This window comes from Triticum aestivum, chromosome 2A, assembly GCF_018294505.1.
Source record: "Triticum aestivum cultivar Chinese Spring chromosome 2A, IWGSC CS RefSeq v2.1, whole genome shotgun sequence".
In the NCBI taxonomy this organism is placed as follows: Eukaryota; Viridiplantae; Streptophyta; class Magnoliopsida; order Poales; family Poaceae; genus Triticum; species Triticum aestivum.
The window spans coordinates 69905221-69922124 of record NC_057797.1 but is presented as its reverse complement, the minus strand read 5'-3'; the positions used below and the strand labels follow the sequence as shown (position 1 = coordinate 69922124).

The window sequence follows — 16904 nt, the reverse complement described above, 5'->3', positions numbered from 1 at the left end:
AACGACCGCATATACGCAAATCTTGAGACTAACAAAGTCATCGCAAGTTGATGGAGATGTCGTGTCGCACTACATGGAATCAAAATCACTTGTAGATCATGTCATCTGTGTCACACTACGAAGTCGTTCTACTCGCAGTTGCATACACGGTAATTCACACGAAGAAAGACTATACAAGTCTCTATTCTGTTCTGGTTTTGCTTCACATGGTGCGATTCATGAGCCCGTAGACGAGCACGAGCCCCATGATGAGCGAGTCGTCGACGCCGGGCTCCACCACCAGGGCGAGCACGTCCTCCCCGAGCGCCACCCCGCCCGCCGTCACCTTCCTCTTCACCTCCGCCACCACCAGCCCGGTGCCGGCGTCCACGATCCTGCAGCACGCTCGCTTCCCTGCGCGCGCCCCGCCGTCGTCGTCGATCATGTACCGCATGGCGCGGCCGGCGTCGCTCTCGAACTCGCACGGCGACGACGACGGGCGGCGGCCGCTCCGGTGGAAGATGCCGCTGCGCGGCCGCGCCACCTTGAACCACGCGCTGGCCTCTTGCTTCCGGCCGGTCCACTTGTACCCTTCCCACTTGCCAAACGCCAGCTTCTGCAGGAATCCACAATTAAGTAACCAGTCAGAAACATCGATCATACATTCGTTTGAGCGCCAACATAGTATTTCATAGACCTTATGATATTCTCAGCAAAGGAAAATGTACACACCTTCTTGTGTATGTTGACGACGATGTTGCCGCGGAGGTCCATGAGGCAGACGTTGTCGCTGCACTTGGAGCCGTAGTTGTCGACGCGGTAGACGATGTGGCCGTCGGAGTCGTACACGGTGCACCCCCGCCCGTTGAGCACCAGCGACTTGAGCCACAGCGTGAACACCTTCCCCCTTCCCTCGCCCGCCGGCGACGAAGAAGAAGAAAACGACGGCGAAGAGTGTACCCTCGCCATCTCTACCCGTACTAAGTGTTGCCCTCTGTCCGTCTGCACACTGACGTGCCTCTCTATGTGATCTGGTCAAGTAAGCTAGGGCTCGATATATACACAGAGGATGGGGAAGAGAGCAAAAGCGCAAAAGTGCTGGTGACGTGGTTGCTGGCTCGCTTAAACTATCTGGATCCAGAGGAAGACAAGTTGGGATGATGCTCTTTTTGGAGTATTAGTTAGTTAACCAGATATTAAAACCCCCTTGAAACACATTTATGCCATGCATGCTTATCGAGCTGTGGCGGCAATTGGGCAAATAGTCTATTCGTGTCCAAGTTCTAGTGCCCCCCGCCCCCCTGCGTGTGGTTCGTGCCCTATCTTTCATGCCCAAGCACTGAAACCAACAGCAGGCCAACCATTTCATCTTCAGCGTAAGACAAAGCTAGCTCAAAATGGCCGTGCTTGATTAGTAAACTCGAACCGGAGGCGTTGACAGCGACATGCATGCCTGAAAGGCACGCACATTTTGACATTCACAACGGCCCTTGGTACCTCATAGGATCGGACTTAAAAGTAGTAGCAAGAAAGGTGCATGCGTCGAGATGCTGCCAGTCGCTTTTTGCATGGGCTTGGAACTGCAGTTGCTGACGGGACGAAGCAACAGCAATACTCTACTACTTATCAGGCAATAATGCGGATTAGAAGTGCTTAAATAAGGCAAGTAGATCAGGTCGAGATGTCTAGTCAGCCGTAGCAGGCGGGAGGCAGCACTCACGCCCGTCGTCACCAAAGCGGAAAAGGAAAAGCGCCACACAAGGCTCCAAGAAGGAACTGATTTTTCCATCCAGCCGATGCTATTGGCAGCTGATGCGCGCGTACTTGTAATATATGTTAGTCCGCATAGTAGGTCGAGGTCGACGGTGATGCGAGCCGGTTCAGTCCGGGGCTGCAGATAAGCACTCGAGGTCTTGAGCAGAGAGCAAAAGGACACACATATGCATATGCTTCCATTGTTAAGTACCGACTCTCGTGTAATATCTCTATTGTTTTCAGACAGGAGATTTTGGGCAGTACAATAATAGTGGATTGCTGTTGCTATTTCTAGGCCGTGTCTGGGAAATGCCCATTTCCAATGATCTCTGAGACGTACAATTATTCAATTTTCGGTGGATATATAAATAATAATATAGGGTACTAATCTACGCGCAGATATTGGAGATGCCCATGGTAATGATACAAGGCAACTCGAAACGGGGCCAGAGGTTGTTGCCTGCTGCTGGGCTTAAGCAATTTTTAAATTCTGGATCGGCGAAATTCATCGAGTTAAACTGGTGATCCTGATCTGGATCGTGATACAGTGGTCCTGACCCTGATTCGGTGGTCCTGATCCTGTTGATTAAGTGGCAGTTTAGCACCATGTTATTGACACAAATAGCAATCGACAATGTGTACAGATGCTTGCCTTGTCAAAATCGAGGTGCCTAGCTATATCTGTTCGGTGAGTGGTTCTGGCTGGGACGCTAGCCAGTAGCCATGTTCATGCGATCACGCTCAGCTCGTTTGAGTCATGGAGCAGATCATAAGGCGGCTGGAGCTGGGTTTGATCTATTCGGAGCTCTCGTCGACCAAAAACATGTGCCTTCTCTCCCTGCCCTGACATGTCATATCGTTTGGTTTGAGATGAGCTGACTGAATGTGTGAGTTCAAATTTGATATGCATTGCTCTTCTTTTTCATTGTTTCTAGAAGCTCTGCCAGTGTAAAATGTGACCTCATGCAGTTGCACATTTGTCGTCCTAACCCCGTTAAAGATATTAGGGCATTTCTAACCGATCCCCATTTGGGCCGTAAGGGAGGATAGTTTCAGTTTTCCTCCCTTACGGCGCACCGAACCGATCCCTTAAACCGAATAGTGGAGTAAAATTTATCCTCCAGCACCAAAAATCCCCCAATCCTAAATATGCTCACTCCCGCTGCGCCCGAGTAAAAGTGGCGGCCTATCTTTCTCCCACTCTCGCGTGCCTTGTCTCCCGCCGCCGCAACCACCATGCCCCACCGCCGCCACCGATGACCCTCCCTCCGGACGAAATGGATAGCATGGACCCTTTCCTTGCTTCACCGGCCACTGGCGCCGGCTTGTTGCCACCAGAAACCACCCACTCACCGCCACCCGCGCCGAAGAAAAGTTTGGGGATGAAAAAAAAACACCGGGTTCAAGCTCCTCCTCCAACAGTGGCAAAATGGCCAGGTTGGCGTCCGCCTCTCTGGCAATGGCCCGCCGCCCTCCCGACGCTCCTGCCGGAGCCAAACGAGCAAAAAAACAACGGCGATGCCGGCGGCCCTCGTTGAGGTGGCCGTGAAGAAGATGAAGAAGGCCACAATGACGCCTCGTCCAAGGCCAGCGCCTCGTGCAGTTGCTTCGGCGGGACCTACAATCACTGGTTCGGCACAGGCGACGGCCACAGCCTGCAACAAGTGTCGTGGCCGCCAAGTGCTTGATGAAATGCCTACAAGGTAAAAAGAACTTCAACATTTCGGCCGATCATAATTGTTGGTAGCCGATGGTGATGTAGTTTCCTTGTTTTGTTGTTGTAGCGGTTTTCCTTTTGATGGTGGGGGGTGTTTTCTTAGTGTCTTTGGAGTCCTTGGCCACGATTGGACTTAATGAGCTCAACTACGCCTCTGACTCCATTTGGCATCATCCGGAGATGGCCCAAGACATGGAGTAAGAGGATGTGACCGAAAAAGGAAGAGGTGGCCAAGGAAGAGGAGGCAAATCCTAAGCGGCGCTCTAAGCGCCCGCTACAGCTTTAACGGTACAGGGCGCACACCCCCCGCTCCGCCATGGGCCAGCCCATTTCTCATTTTTTTTCCTTTTGTAAAAGTCTGCAAAAAATGGTGCTATGTTGGATTCGAACCCGCGCCTTCGAGCTTCGGTGCAAGACATGCCAACCACGCCAACCACTCCACCTGCTGTGATAATGTACTGCTTCTTCTTCTGTTATCCCTTTTTTCCTTTTCTTTTTTTCCTTTTTCTAATTCAATGCAAAAAAGTTCACGGAATATTATGAACATTTTTCAAATTCTATGAACTTTTTCTAATCGGATGAACAGTTTTTTAAATGGATGAACTTTTTTCAACTTTGATGCACTTTTTTTATAATAGGATGAACTTTTACTAAAATCCGTGAAATTCTTTTTAAAAAAATTGATGAATATTTTTTCAATCTGGTGAACTTTTTTTCATATTTGATGAACATTTTTTAGGTCGGTGAACTTTTAAAAAATTCGATGAACTTTTCTTTAAGTCGGTGAATTTTTTTCAAATTTGATGAACTTTTTTTTACGTTCGTGAACTTTTTTTCAAAACCGACGAACTTTTTTTCGAAATCGTTGAACTTTTTTTAATCCATGAACTTGTTTTATTCGTGATTCTTTATAAAACCTGTGAACTTTCAAAAATATTTCACATTGTTGTTCAAAAGAAATCATGTTTTTCTAAATGTTTTTAAATAATCCAAAAATCTACGTGGCTGCAGCGTTTTGTTCTCAAGCTTTATCGCGCTGAAATTTTTAATACTGCGGGGTGGCTCGAGTGGTTGGCTAACCATTTACTGGCGGTAAGTGACGCGTGTTCGATTCCACAGCAGCGCCATATATTTTTGGTATTTTTACGGGCTATTGCATTGGACTGCTGCGTGTTCCTGGGCCGGGCCCATAACAGGAGCAGCGTGGGCGCCAGAAGGTCAGGCGCCGGTTAGGAGCTCCCGGAAGAGGAGGAGGCCGAGGTTTAGGCTGATGGGCTTTTTGATAGAATATCAGACTGTTGTTATTTCCCGAAAAAGGCCGGTTTTTTCTTGAAGGAAACTGAAAAAGGCTGGAATTAGTTCATTCTGGAAAGGCCGAAGCTAGTCACCCGGGCAGTCCGAGCGGCATGTACAGATGGGCTGTTTGCCTAAAGAAAAACGAGTTCAGGTGGGCTGTGGCAGCCACTGCGCCCGACTCTTATTTATTCTCGACTAAAACCGCTGAAAAAACACCAAAAGAACGTTCAAACGAAAAAAAGCCCACTAATTTGGCACGGCCTGGCCCTTGCCGCAGAGCCGCGCCATCCTCTGCAGCAGCGTCGCGATCTGCCGGTCGTCGCCGTTGTTCCGCGCCACCACCTCCCGCAGCTCCCTCGCACGGCGCCTCGCCGCCACCCGTTCTCTCCCGTTGACAGCCGAGCGCACCGCCCGCGCCACGTCCTCCGCCTTGAACTCCCCGAACCGCTCCTGCTTCACGCGCGCGGCCGCCGCGCCCAGCTCCACCGCCAGGTTGGCGTTCAGCGGCTGGTCGATGTGCAGCGGCAGCGCCACCATCGGCACCCCCGCCGCCATGGACTCCAGCACCGAGCTCCACCCGCAGTGGGTCAGGAACGCGCCGCAGGATCGGTGCGATAGGATGCGCCACTGCGGCGCCCACCCTTCCACCACCAGCCCGCGCGCCGGCTTGAACCCCCGCGGCATGGACCTCGCCGCGCCGCGGGCGTCGTCCTCCGCGTTCGGGAACCGCACCACCCACAGGTAGGGCACCCTGCTGAGCTCCAGCCCGCGCGCCATCTGCGCCATCTGGCGGTCCGACATGAAGTACTCGCTGCCGAAGGAGACGAGCACCACGGAGCCCGGCTCCTTGCCGTCGAGCCACCGCATGATGCGGCCGCCGTCGCGCTTCGCCTCGGAGCCACTGGAGTCTACCAGCAACGGGCCGGTGGGCACGACCTCCTTGCCCACCAGCTGGGACAGGTAGTCCACGTACTTGCGCTCGATGTCGGCGCACGTCTTGATGGCCACGAACCCGGAGGAGCGCTCCAGGCTGAGCGGCAGGCGGTCGCGCTCGGGGATCAGGGCCGTCCCGTCGTCGCGGGAGATGAGCCGCGCCGTGTATTTGGCGTCCTCGTCGGCGCCGCCGAGGCTGATGGTCTCGAACGGGAAGGCGGTGGGGGTCCGTTCATTCTTGAGGCAGTGGACGACGAACGCCTTGGCGGCGGCGCTGAAGGTGTTGAAGTGGACCGCGGGCACGCCGCGCGCCGCGGCCTCGAGCGGCGCCCACGGCTGGAGGAAGTCGTAGACGACAATGTCCGGGCAGAGCTGGTCGAGAAGCGCGCCGAAGCGTGGCGCGGCGAGGTCGCAGGCGCGCTTGAGGGCCGGCATGAGGTGGGCGGGGAGGCCCTTGGTGGTGTGCAGCGCGGGCGGGAGGCCGGGGAGCGCCGGGAGGTGGAGCTCGACGAGCCTGATCCTGTCCGTCTGGTGGTGCGCGAGGGGCGCGAGGTTGGCCGGCGTGGAGACGAGGTGCACGACGACGTCGAGGTGGTCGTCGGGGCTGGCGGCGACAAGGCGCTTGGCCAGCTCGAGGTACGGGTTGATGTGGCCGTGCGCCAGCCACGGGAACATGACCACGCGCATGCACTCGCGCTCGGCCTGCGCCATGGCGATCGGTCGGCGAGTCGGTGACGAGGGAGGCCTGGGAGGATCTACTGATTCGGTTCAGCTGACTAGAAATCTTCTTCGTGCTCTGTGATGTGATCTACTCCGGCCTTCGGGGCGCGTGGATTTATAGACGGCCTGGGTCGGCGATGGCGCTGACCATGGACGCGCGTACGTGCACGGAGCTCAGTGAGCGAGCGACGCGCGCGAGCCGCCCGGAGGTCATGGGCTGCGTCGTCATCGTGTCTGGCGCGCGGAGTCACTTTGCCTTGGCCACGTGCCGCCGGGCGCGCTAGGCGCGTGTCCGGCTTCTTCCATCACGTTCGAGATGGCCGTGTGACTCGATCTAAGACGGGGCACAACTCCATTTTTGTTACAGGAGCATGCTCCAGACATAGGTGCGTAATAAAACTAGAAAGGAAATACACACATACATTGAATGTGTACTACTAATTGTTTGCAAAGTATCATGGCCAAATACCTTTTTATGCAAGCTAAAAAAATGACAAAATCACATGTTTCTACCACATGTACTATTCACAAGAAAAGTACATAATTTTTTACAGCTCACACCAAAATGTTTTTTTTTGCATGGTAATATGTATCTGATCCATATCATAAAGATCAAAGTACATTCTTTTTGTGATGAAATTGCACACACATTTAGTACAAGTCTGGAAGAGCCCGCCTTTGGGGATCTTGTACCCCTTATTGTCGCCACTGCATGGTGGCAAGCCCTATGTCCTTGTCGAGCAGACGCTTGCGCGTCTCCACAAGTTCGGTTGCGACAGCATTGGGGTCCATGCCAATTGCGATGGGCGCGTACAGGCTCTGCACCGTTGTGCGGAGCAATTTCTCCTGGCAGGAGCGAGCAGCCGCCGTCGCACTGGTTCTGGAGCTGGTGGTCAGCACCTCCACGCGAGTGGAGAGGTGTGCAACATCGCAGGAGATGCCGCAATTGCCCGCGAGCCAGACTCTCCACGACGTGGTGGGTGTCTTGTCGTACACTTGGGTTTGACGGGCGCTTACCCTGCTGGCTGCTGGCTGCGGCCAGCCAGCCCGGGCGAGAAGCCGCGCCTAGCCGTCCTCCATTGGGGGGAGCTGGCTGGAGGGCCAGCCAACTTGAGGGACTTGAGCCGTCCTGATGTTTTGAAATGTTAACTTGTTTCCTTGAGCCTACCCGGAGGTCATCCCCCCGACAACTTGAGCACTTGTATTTCGCAGATTATATGAATACCAACAGGATGTAGGGTTTTATGCTAACATGGCGGCTCGGACCTGTATATAAAATCAGTTGTGTCCTTATTTCCTTGTGTAACTTTGATAGTGGATTGACTAGCCGTTTAGCCCCTGGCCGAACGCACAAATACAGGATATCCTAGATCCCCGGTGTCCGGAGAATGCACTCCGACACAAGCCATGACCGGAGAAGCGGTCCCCACATCAGAGGCCATTCCCGCGGTTGGACGATGAGTTTGAACCCAGTGGTTTTTTTTCATCCCTAAAGTTTTCTTCGGCGCCGGCGGCTGCACGTGGGTGATTTCCAGCAGCGACAAGCCAGTGTCAGTGGCCGGCGGGGTGTGGGAAGGGACCGGGCTATCCATTCCAGCCAGAGAGACGGTCATCGATGGAGGCGGCGGGGCATGGTGGCTGCAGCGGCGGGAGACAGGGCGACGGGATGGTGGGAGAAAGAGAGGCCACCACTACATATTACTCAGCCGCGGCGGGAGTGAGCATATTTAGGGGGATTAGGAGAGATTTTGGACGGTGGAGGATAAATTTTACTCCTTTATAGATTTTAGTACTTCGGCTAGGTATGCCGTAAGGGAGGAAAACCAAAATTATACTCCCTTACGGTCTAATGTATGGATCATAGTTTCATAATTCTTTCAAAGATGAAGAACGAACATTCTGCAAGCTATGTTTTTTCAGCGCGTGGAGTATAGCAATTAATTTTATTTTTAGTCAGTAGTTTATGTATGAAGTGAGATGAGATTAGGGACGATCGATTCAGATGTCGACAGACACAAAGGCTTAGAATGGTCGCCGAGGTTAGATAAACATGAGACTGCTTGTAAATAGACAATCCGGCTGTCAACCAATTAGTTGGCTCACTACAAGATATAGGGCACCAGAGCCTTGATGCTCGCTGGGAACTCCTCGAACTTGGATTCGTACCATCTCCGGGTGGCGAAGCTTCGGCCGACGAGGTAGGCTGCCGTGCCGGAGGCCATGGCGAGCGCATAAACCGTCTGCGAGATCATCGCGAACCCGAAGAATCCGGTGATCTCGAAGAGGTAGTGCGGGCAGGTGACGAACTCGAAGAGCCCTCCTTTGGGGATCTTGTACCCTTTATCATCGTCACCTCCCTTCCTGAGTTGCGAGAGGAGGTAGTGGTGGTAGAAGTTGCCGGCGATGCCAACGGCAAAGAGGAGCACACCTGGGTAGAGGAGGTTGGTTGAAGGGTCAGGTAGTTCGACGGCGAGGTGCTGCGCGTAGATCATGGTGATGGCGCTGAGCAGGTAGCTGGAGGAGATGGTGAGCGCGGTGTTGAGTGGCATGTTTCCACTGTACCGGTGGATGAAGAGTACCTTGTAAAAGAGCAAGTTAAGTAGCGGTCCAACTTATTTTGGAATCGAACAATATTCGATTTGTTTTCAATAAACCTATAAAAATTGGATATCATCAAATTATTGTGAAGGTTTTTTAGTCTATTTTCAGGTTTCAACTACCATTGAAAACACAGATATTTCTCTTCCTTGATTTTGCTTCCCATTTTTCAGTCAAATGAGAGAAAATATTCAACTCCAATTCAACTAAAGTTTGACGAAATAAGTTTGGATTTTGTTTAAATTTGGCTCAAATTAATGCGCCACCACAATAGATTGACCTGAATGCACTAAAATTCCTAATTTTCCTGTCAAATTTCAGCGAAGATGTGAACCCCACTTCTATAACATGTCTCGTTTTGGGTTAAAAACACGGTTGAAGTACATGATTTGCAACACTTTTAGCAGCACCTAATTAAAGACCAGTTCTACGTTAGTAGTATATCTTTTTTTCTCGAAAAGATCGAGTGTCTTGAAGAAAGAATTCCAGCGTGAATTTTGAAGCAAGACCTTCTTGAATCATAATATTACCTCGAGGACACGCTTGAGGAAGTGGACGGCGAGCGCGGCGGCGAGGAGCTCCGCGCGCAGCCCTTCCACGGCACCCGGGACGACGAAGGACGCGGCGGCGGCGACTAGAGCCGGCGCGTAGGCCACCAGCATCCCGTCACGGCCCGGAAGCTGCGCGCCACCGGTGCCTCCCTTCTTCTGCTGCTGTCCAGACACGACGTGCCAGAACTTGGAGTAGGCCATGTGCTGGCCGCGGAGCTCCGAGAGGCCCGCGGACGCCAGCGACGCGAACGACACCACCGACATGGCCGTCACGAAGGCCGACGCCGGCGGCGGGTACAGCAGCGACGACGGCCACCACATGTCGCTTTATCGATCGTCCACTTGGCCTTGGTGTAGGAGCTAGCTCTGAACTGGATCGACCCTTGCGTTGCGCATCTCCTTGGTACTCAGGCCGTTGGTTTTACGCTCAGGTACGGTGGTTGCCGACGAGACGTGGCGTCATGGGAGCCTATGGAGTGAGCTGTGATGGAGGATGCATGAGACACAGCACACCACACGCGTGCCTTTGCTGTACCTACCTGAAATGAACGGCGCGAATTAATTCTGCAGGCAGCATGCATATGCACGTACATGCGGCTTAGGCTTGTCCAACGCGGGCGCTTAGAACGAGCGCTAGGATTAGATTCACGGCTAATTAGCAGTTAATTCGTTGAATCCTGATTAGATTTACGGGCGAGACTTTGCCTACGCCCCACGCGTGCGCTCATCCCGTTAAAATCAGGGGATGATTAGATTAAAAAAAACCAGCCATAGAATAAAGTGAAAGTACGGATGGAAGCATGGAGAGGAAACAGATAAGCCGGGTCAAATGAGGCGTCAAGCGCTTGCCTATTTTTCTGCGGACGAGACTTGGCTGCTCACCGCGCGTGCGCCCATCCGTACTCCCACATACTGGCTTGATTTGATTGGAACAAAATAAAGCCCGACCCCACCCCCTTAAAATCAGGGGGGAGATGATTAGATTAAAAGGAAAAAGGAAAAAAAAGATAGCCGTTGGATGAAGCGGGAGTACGGATGGGAGCATGGGGAGGAAGTAGGCAAGCAGGATCCTTTTTCTGCCTGCTCTAAGCGCCTGATTGCTTAATTTACTCCATGAACTTAGCGCTTGCCATTGTAATCCTCGGTGCCGGTGTCAAAACCGGCGGATCTCGGGTAGGGGGTCCCGAACTATGCGTCTAGAATCGATGATAACAGGAGACGGGGGACACGATGTTTACCCAGGTTCGAGCCCTCTCTATGGAGGTAATACCCTACTTCCTGCTTGATTGATCTTGATGAATATGAGTATTACAAGAGTTGATCTACCACGAGATCGTAATGGCTAAACCCTAGAAGTCTAGCCTAGGAATATGATAATGAGTATATATGTTGTCCTTTCCGGACTATCCCCTTCGGTTTATATAGACATCAAGGGGATTTAGGGTTTACATGGAGTCGGCTACATGAGAAGGAATCTTCAGTCGCCAAGCTTGCCTTCCACGCCAAGTAGAGTCCAATCCGGACATGGTGCAGTCTTCGGCCTTCATATCTTCACAGCCCATCAGTCCGGCTCATGGATAACAGGCCGGACGCCCGAGGACCCCTTAGTCCAGGACTCCCTCAGTAGCCCCTGAACCTGGCTTTCAATGACGAGGAGTCCGGCGCGCTGATTATCTTCGGCATTGTAAGGTGGGTTCCCCTTTCTCCGAACTCCAAGATAGTCTTTGAATGCAATGTTATTATCCTGACCTGTTACGCACACCATACACAACCATAGAGAGAATATAATATTTGCACGAATCCAATCTGTTGACAGCTTTTTTCCAACACGACATCGCGTCTGTCCGGTTACAATTTCGAACCATTTTTCTTCTGCCATTCCACGCTTTGAGACGCGGTTGTTATTGGCACATCTTGTCGAAACAGAGATCGTGTCCCTTTATTACGGGATTCTCATCAATGCGGGCATGGGTAACTCAACCATGTCGTTTATACCGCCCTAGGGAACAGGCTGTAACGCCCCGTATGTAACTTGCCATATTTGTATTCCAACTCTTCCCATTTTCGGCTCTAAGTTATGATATTCCCTCGTGGTTGGCTTTTGTCTTTGTTTTGCATTTTGTTCATGTCATGCATTTCATATCATGTCATCATGTGCATCGCATTTGCATACATATTCGTCTCATGCATCCGAGCATTTTCCCCGTTGTCCGTTTTGCATTCCGGCACTCCTACGTCCTCCAGCACCCCCCTTTTGCCTCTTTTCGTGTGCGAGTGTTAAACATTCTCAGATTGGACCGAGACTTGCCAAGCAGCCTTGGTACACCACCAGTAGACCGCCTGTCAAGTTTCGTGCCATTTGGAGTTCGTTTGATACTCCAACGGTTAACCGGTTAACTATAAAGGCCTCGTGTGTGTTGCAGCCCATGTTGGGGAACGTAGTAATTTCAAAAATTTTCCTACACACACGCAAGATCATGGTGATGCATAGCAACAAGAGGGGAGAGTGTGATCTACGTACCCTTGTACATCGACAACGGAAGCGTTTGGTTGATGTAGTCGTACGTCTCCACGGCCCGACCGATCAAGCACCGAAACTACGGCACCTCCGAGTTCTAGCACACGTTCAGCTCGATGACGATCCCCGGACTCCGATCCAGCAAAGTGTCGGGGAAGAGTTCCGTCAGCACGATGGCGTGGTGACGATCTTGATGTACTACTGTCGCAGGGCTTCGCCTAAGCACCGCTACAATATTATCGAGGACTATGGTGGCAGGGGGCGCTGCACACGGCTAAGAATATGATCACGTGGATCAACTTGTGTGTCTCTGGGGTGCCCCTACCTCCGTATATAAACGCTCAAGGGGGGGGGGGGGTGCGGCCGGCCTAGGAGAGGCGCGCCAGGAGGAGTCCTACTCCCTCCGGGAGTAGGATCCCCCCCAATCCTAGTTGGAATAGGATTCGCGGAGGGGGGAAAAGAGGAAGGGGGGCCGACCCCCTCTCCTTGTCCTATTCGGACCAAGGGAGGGGAGGGGCGCGCGGCCCATCTCTGGTTGCCTCTTCTATTTTCCACTAAGGCCCATATACCTCCCGGGGGGTTCCGGTAACCTCCCGGTACTCCGGTAAAATCCCGATTTCACCCGGAACACTTCCGATATCCAAACATAGGCTTCCAATATATCAATCTTTATGTCTCGACCATTTCGAGACTCCTCGTCATGTCCGTGATCACATCCGGGACTCCGAACAACCTTCGGTACATCAAAACGTATAAACTCATAATATAACTGTCATCGAAACCTTAAGCGTGCGGACCCTACGGGTTCGAGAACAATGTAGACATGACCGAGACACGTCTCCGGTCAATAACTAATAGCGGGACCTGGATGCCCATATTGGCTCCTACATATTCTACGAAGATCTTTATCGGTCAGACCACATAACAACATACGTTGTTCCCTTTGTCATCGGTATGTTACTTGCCCGAGATTTGATCGTCGGTATCCAATACCTAGTTCAATCTCGTTACCGGCAAGTCTCTTTACTCGTTCCGTAATACATCATCCCGCAACTAACTCATTAGTTGCAATGCTTGCAAGGCTTAAGTGATGTGCATTACCGAGAGGGCCCAGAGATACCTCTCAGACAATCGGAGTGACAAATCCTAATCTCGAAATACGCCAACCCAACAAGTACCTTTGGAGACACCTGTAGAGCACCTTTATAATCACCCAGTTACGTTGTGACGTTTGGTAGCACACAAAGTGTTCCTCCGGTAAATGGGAGTTGCATAATCTTATAGTCATAGGAACATGTATAAGTCATGAAGAAAGAAATAGCAACATACTAAACGATCGGGTGCTAAGCTAATGGAATGGGTCATGTCAATCAGATCATTCAACTAATGATGTGATCCCGTTAATCAAATGACAACTCTTTGTCCATGATTAGGAAACATAACCATCTTTGATTAACGAGCTAGTCAAGTAGAGGCATACTAGTGACACTCTGTTTGTCTATGTATTCACACATGTATTATGTTTCCGGTTAATACAATTCTAGCATGAATAATAAACCTTTATCATGATATAAGGAAATAAATAATAAATTTATTATTGCCTCTAGGGCATATTTCCCTCAGTCTCCCACTTGCACTAGAGTCAATAATCTAGATCACATTGCCATGTGATTTAACATCAATAGTTCACATCTTTATGTGATTGGTTCACATCTCCATGTGACTAACACTCAAAGGGTTTACTAGATTCAATAATCTAGTTCACATCACTATGTGATTAAGACCCAAAAAGTGATCATGTTTTGCTTGTGAGAGAAGTTTAGTCAACGGGTCTGCCACATTCAGATCCGCATGTATTTTGCAAATTTCTATGTCAACAATGCTCTGCATGGAGCTACTCTAGCTAATTGCTCCCACTTTCAATATGTATCCAGATTGAGACTTAGAGTCATCTGGATCAGTGTCAAAACTTGCATCGGCGTAACCCTTTACGACGAACCTTTTTCACTTCCATAATCGAGAAACATATCCTTATTCCACTAAGGATAATTTTGACCGCTGTCCAGTGATCTACTCCTAGATCACTATTGTACTCCCTTGCCAAACTCAGTGGTAGGGTATACAATAGATCTGGTACACAGCATGGCATACTTTATAGAACCTATGACCAAGGCATAGTGAATGACATTCATTCTCTTTCTATCTTCTGCCGTGGTCGGGCTTTGAGTCTTACTCAATTTCACACCTTGTAACATAGGCAAGAAACTCTTTCTTTGACTGTTCCATTTTGAACTACTTCAAAATCTTGTCAAGGTATGTATTTATTGAAAAAACTTATCAAGCATCTTGATCTATCTCTATAGATCTTGATGCTCAATATGTAAGCAACTTCACCGAGGTCTTTCTTTGAAAAACTCCTTTCAAACACTCCTTTATGCTTTGCAGAATAATTCTATATTATTTCCGATCAACAATATGTCATTCACATATACTTATCAGAAATGCTGTAGTGCTCCCACTCACTTTCTTGTAAATACAGGCTTCAGCACAAGTCTGTATAAAACTATATGCTTTGATCAACTTATCAAAGCGTATATTCCAACTCCGAGATGCTTACACCAGTCCATAGATGGATCGCTGGAGTTTGCACATTTTGTTAACACCTTTAGGATTGACAAAAACTTCTGGTTGCATCATATACAACTCTTCTTTAAGAAATCCATTAAGGATTGCAGTTTTGTTATCCATTTGCCAGATTTCATAAAATGCGGCAATTGCTAACATGATTCGGACAGATTTAAGCATAGATACGAGTGAGAAACTCTCATCGTAGTCAACACCTTGAACTTGTCGAAACCCTTTTGCGACAATTCTAGCTTTGTAGATAGTAACACTACTATCAGCGTCCGTCTTCCTCTTGAAGATCCATTTATTTTCTATGGCTTGCCGATCATCGGGCGAGTCAACCAAAGTCCATACTTTGTTCTCATACATGGATCCCATCTCAGATTTCATGGCCTCAAGCCATTTTGCGGAATCTGGGCTCATCATCGCTTCCTCATAGTTCGTAGGTTCATCATGGTCTAGTAACATAACTTCTAGAACAAGATTACCGTACCACACTGGTATGGATCTCACTCTGGTTTACCTACGAGATTCGGTAGTAACTTGATCTGAAGTTACATGATCATCATCATTAGCTTCCTCACTAATTGGTGTAGTAGTCACAGGAACAGATTTCTGTGATGAACTTTCCAATAAGGGAGAAGGTACAATTACCTTATCAAGTTCTACTTTCCCCCCACTCACTTCTTTCGAGAGAAACTCCTTCTCTAGAAAGGATCCATTCTTAGCAACGAATGTCTTGCCTTCGGATCTGTGATAGAAGGTGTACCCAACTGTCTCCTTTGGGTATCCTATGAAGACATATTTCTCCGATTTGAGTTTGAGCTTATCGAGATGAAACTTTTTCACATAAGCATCGCAACTCCAAACTTTAAGAAACGACAGCTTAGGTTTCTTGCCAAACCATAGTTCATAAGGCGTCGTCTCAACGGATTTTGATGGTGCCCTATTTAACGTGAATGCGGCTGTCTCTAAAGCATAACCCCAAAATGATAGCGGTAAATCAGTAAGAGACATCATAGATCGCACCATATCTAGTAAAGTACGATTACGACGTTCAGACACACCATTACGCTGTGGTGTTCCGGGTGGCGTGAGTAGTGAAACTATTTCACATTGTTTTAATTGAAGGCCAAACTCGTAACTCAAATATTTTACCTCTGCGATCATATCGTAGAAACTTTTATTTTCTTGTCACGATGATTTTCCACTTCACTTTGAAATTCTTTGAACTGTTCAAATGTTTCAGACTTATGTTTCATCAAGTAGATATCCCCATATCTGCTCAAATCATCTGTGAAGTTCAGAAAATAATGATACCTGCTGCAAGCCTTAATATTCATCGGACCACATACATCAGTATGTATGATTTCCAACAAATCTGTTGCTTGCTTCATTGTTCCGGAGAATGGCGTTTTAGTCATCTTGCCCATAAGGCATGGTTCGCAAGCATCAAGTGATTCATAATCAAGTGATTCCAAAAGCCGATCAACATGGAGTTTCTTCATGCGCTTTACACCAATATGACCTAAACGGTAGTGCCACAAATAAGTTGCACTATCATTATTAACTTTGCATCTTTTGGCTTCAATATTATGAATATGTGTATCACTACGATCGAGATCCAACAAACCATTTCGTTGGTGTGTATAACCATAGAAGGTTTTATTCATGTAAACAGAACAACAATTGTTCTCTAACTTAAATGAATAACCGTATTGCAATAAACATGATCAAATCATATTCATGCTCAACGCAAACACCAAATAATACTTATTTAGGTTCAACACTAATCCCGAAAGTATAGGGGAGTGTGCGATGATGATCATATCAATCTTGGGACTACTTCCAACACACATCGTCACTTCACCCTTAACTAGTCTCTGTTTATTCTGCAACTCCTGTTTCGAGTTACTACTCTTAGCAACTAATCCAGTATCAAATACTGAGGGGTTGCTATAAACACTAGTAAAGTACACATCAATAACATGTATATCAAATATACTTTTGTTCACCTTGCCATCCTTCTTATCCGCCAAATACTTGGGGCAGTTCTGCTTCCAGTGACCAGTCCCTTTGCAGTAGAAACACTTAGTCTCAGGCTTAGGACCAGACTTGGGCTTCTTCACTTGAGCAACAACTTGCTTGCCGTTCTTCTTGAAGTTCCCCTTCTTCCCTTTGCCCTTTACTTGAAACTAGTGGTCTTGTTAAC

General features: G+C 49.2%; 3 protein-coding genes across 3 annotated transcripts; all 3 read right to left on the bottom strand.

Moving 5' to 3' along the window:
* Positions 1-20: 20 nt before the first annotated feature.
* Positions 21-4571, bottom strand: LOC123187546 (protein LURP-one-related 11). The gene is made up of 2 exons (XM_044599434.1): positions 712-4571; positions 21-595 (listed from the first exon to the last, which is right to left on the bottom strand). Exons 1-2 carry the CDS (start codon positions 946-948, stop codon positions 203-205), a joined length of 630 nt encoding a protein of 209 aa, XP_044455369.1. The 5' UTR covers positions 949-4571; the 3' UTR covers positions 21-202.
* Positions 4572-4791: 220 nt separating this feature from the next.
* Positions 4792-6569, bottom strand: LOC123184767 (UDP-glucosyltransferase 29-like). The gene has a single exon (XM_044596832.1). The coding sequence runs from the start codon at positions 6389-6391 to the stop codon at positions 4994-4996; it is 1398 nt and encodes a 465-aa protein (XP_044452767.1). The 5' UTR covers positions 6392-6569; the 3' UTR covers positions 4792-4993.
* A 1853-nt stretch (positions 6570-8422) lies between these two features.
* LOC123187543 (3-oxo-5-alpha-steroid 4-dehydrogenase 1) lies at positions 8423-10000 on the bottom strand. Its single transcript, XM_044599430.1, has 2 exons — positions 9529-10000; positions 8423-8979 (listed from the first exon to the last, which is right to left on the bottom strand). Exons 1-2 carry the CDS (start codon positions 9868-9870, stop codon positions 8503-8505), a joined length of 819 nt encoding a protein of 272 aa, XP_044455365.1. The 5' UTR covers positions 9871-10000; the 3' UTR covers positions 8423-8502.
* Positions 10001-16904: the final 6904 nt, after the last annotated feature.

Coding starts and splice junctions, on each gene's coding strand:
- LOC123184767 (XM_044596832.1), bottom strand. CDS start 6,391: ATGGCGCAGGCCGAGCGCGAGTGCATGCGCGTGGTCATGTTCCCGTGG.
- LOC123187546 (XM_044599434.1), bottom strand. CDS start 948: ATGGCGAGGGTACACTCTTCGCCGTCGTTTTCTTCTTCTTCGTCGCCG. Junction 596..711: donor TCGTCAACATACACAAGAAG/GTGTGTACATTT, acceptor GGATTCCTGCAG/AAGCTGGCGTTTGGCAAGTG.
- LOC123187543 (XM_044599430.1), bottom strand. CDS start 9,870: ATGTGGTGGCCGTCGTCGCTGCTGTACCCGCCGCCGGCGTCGGCCTTC. Junction 8,980..9,528: donor TCCTCAAGCGTGTCCTCGAG/GTAATATTATGA, acceptor CTCTTTTACAAG/GTACTCTTCATCCACCGGTA.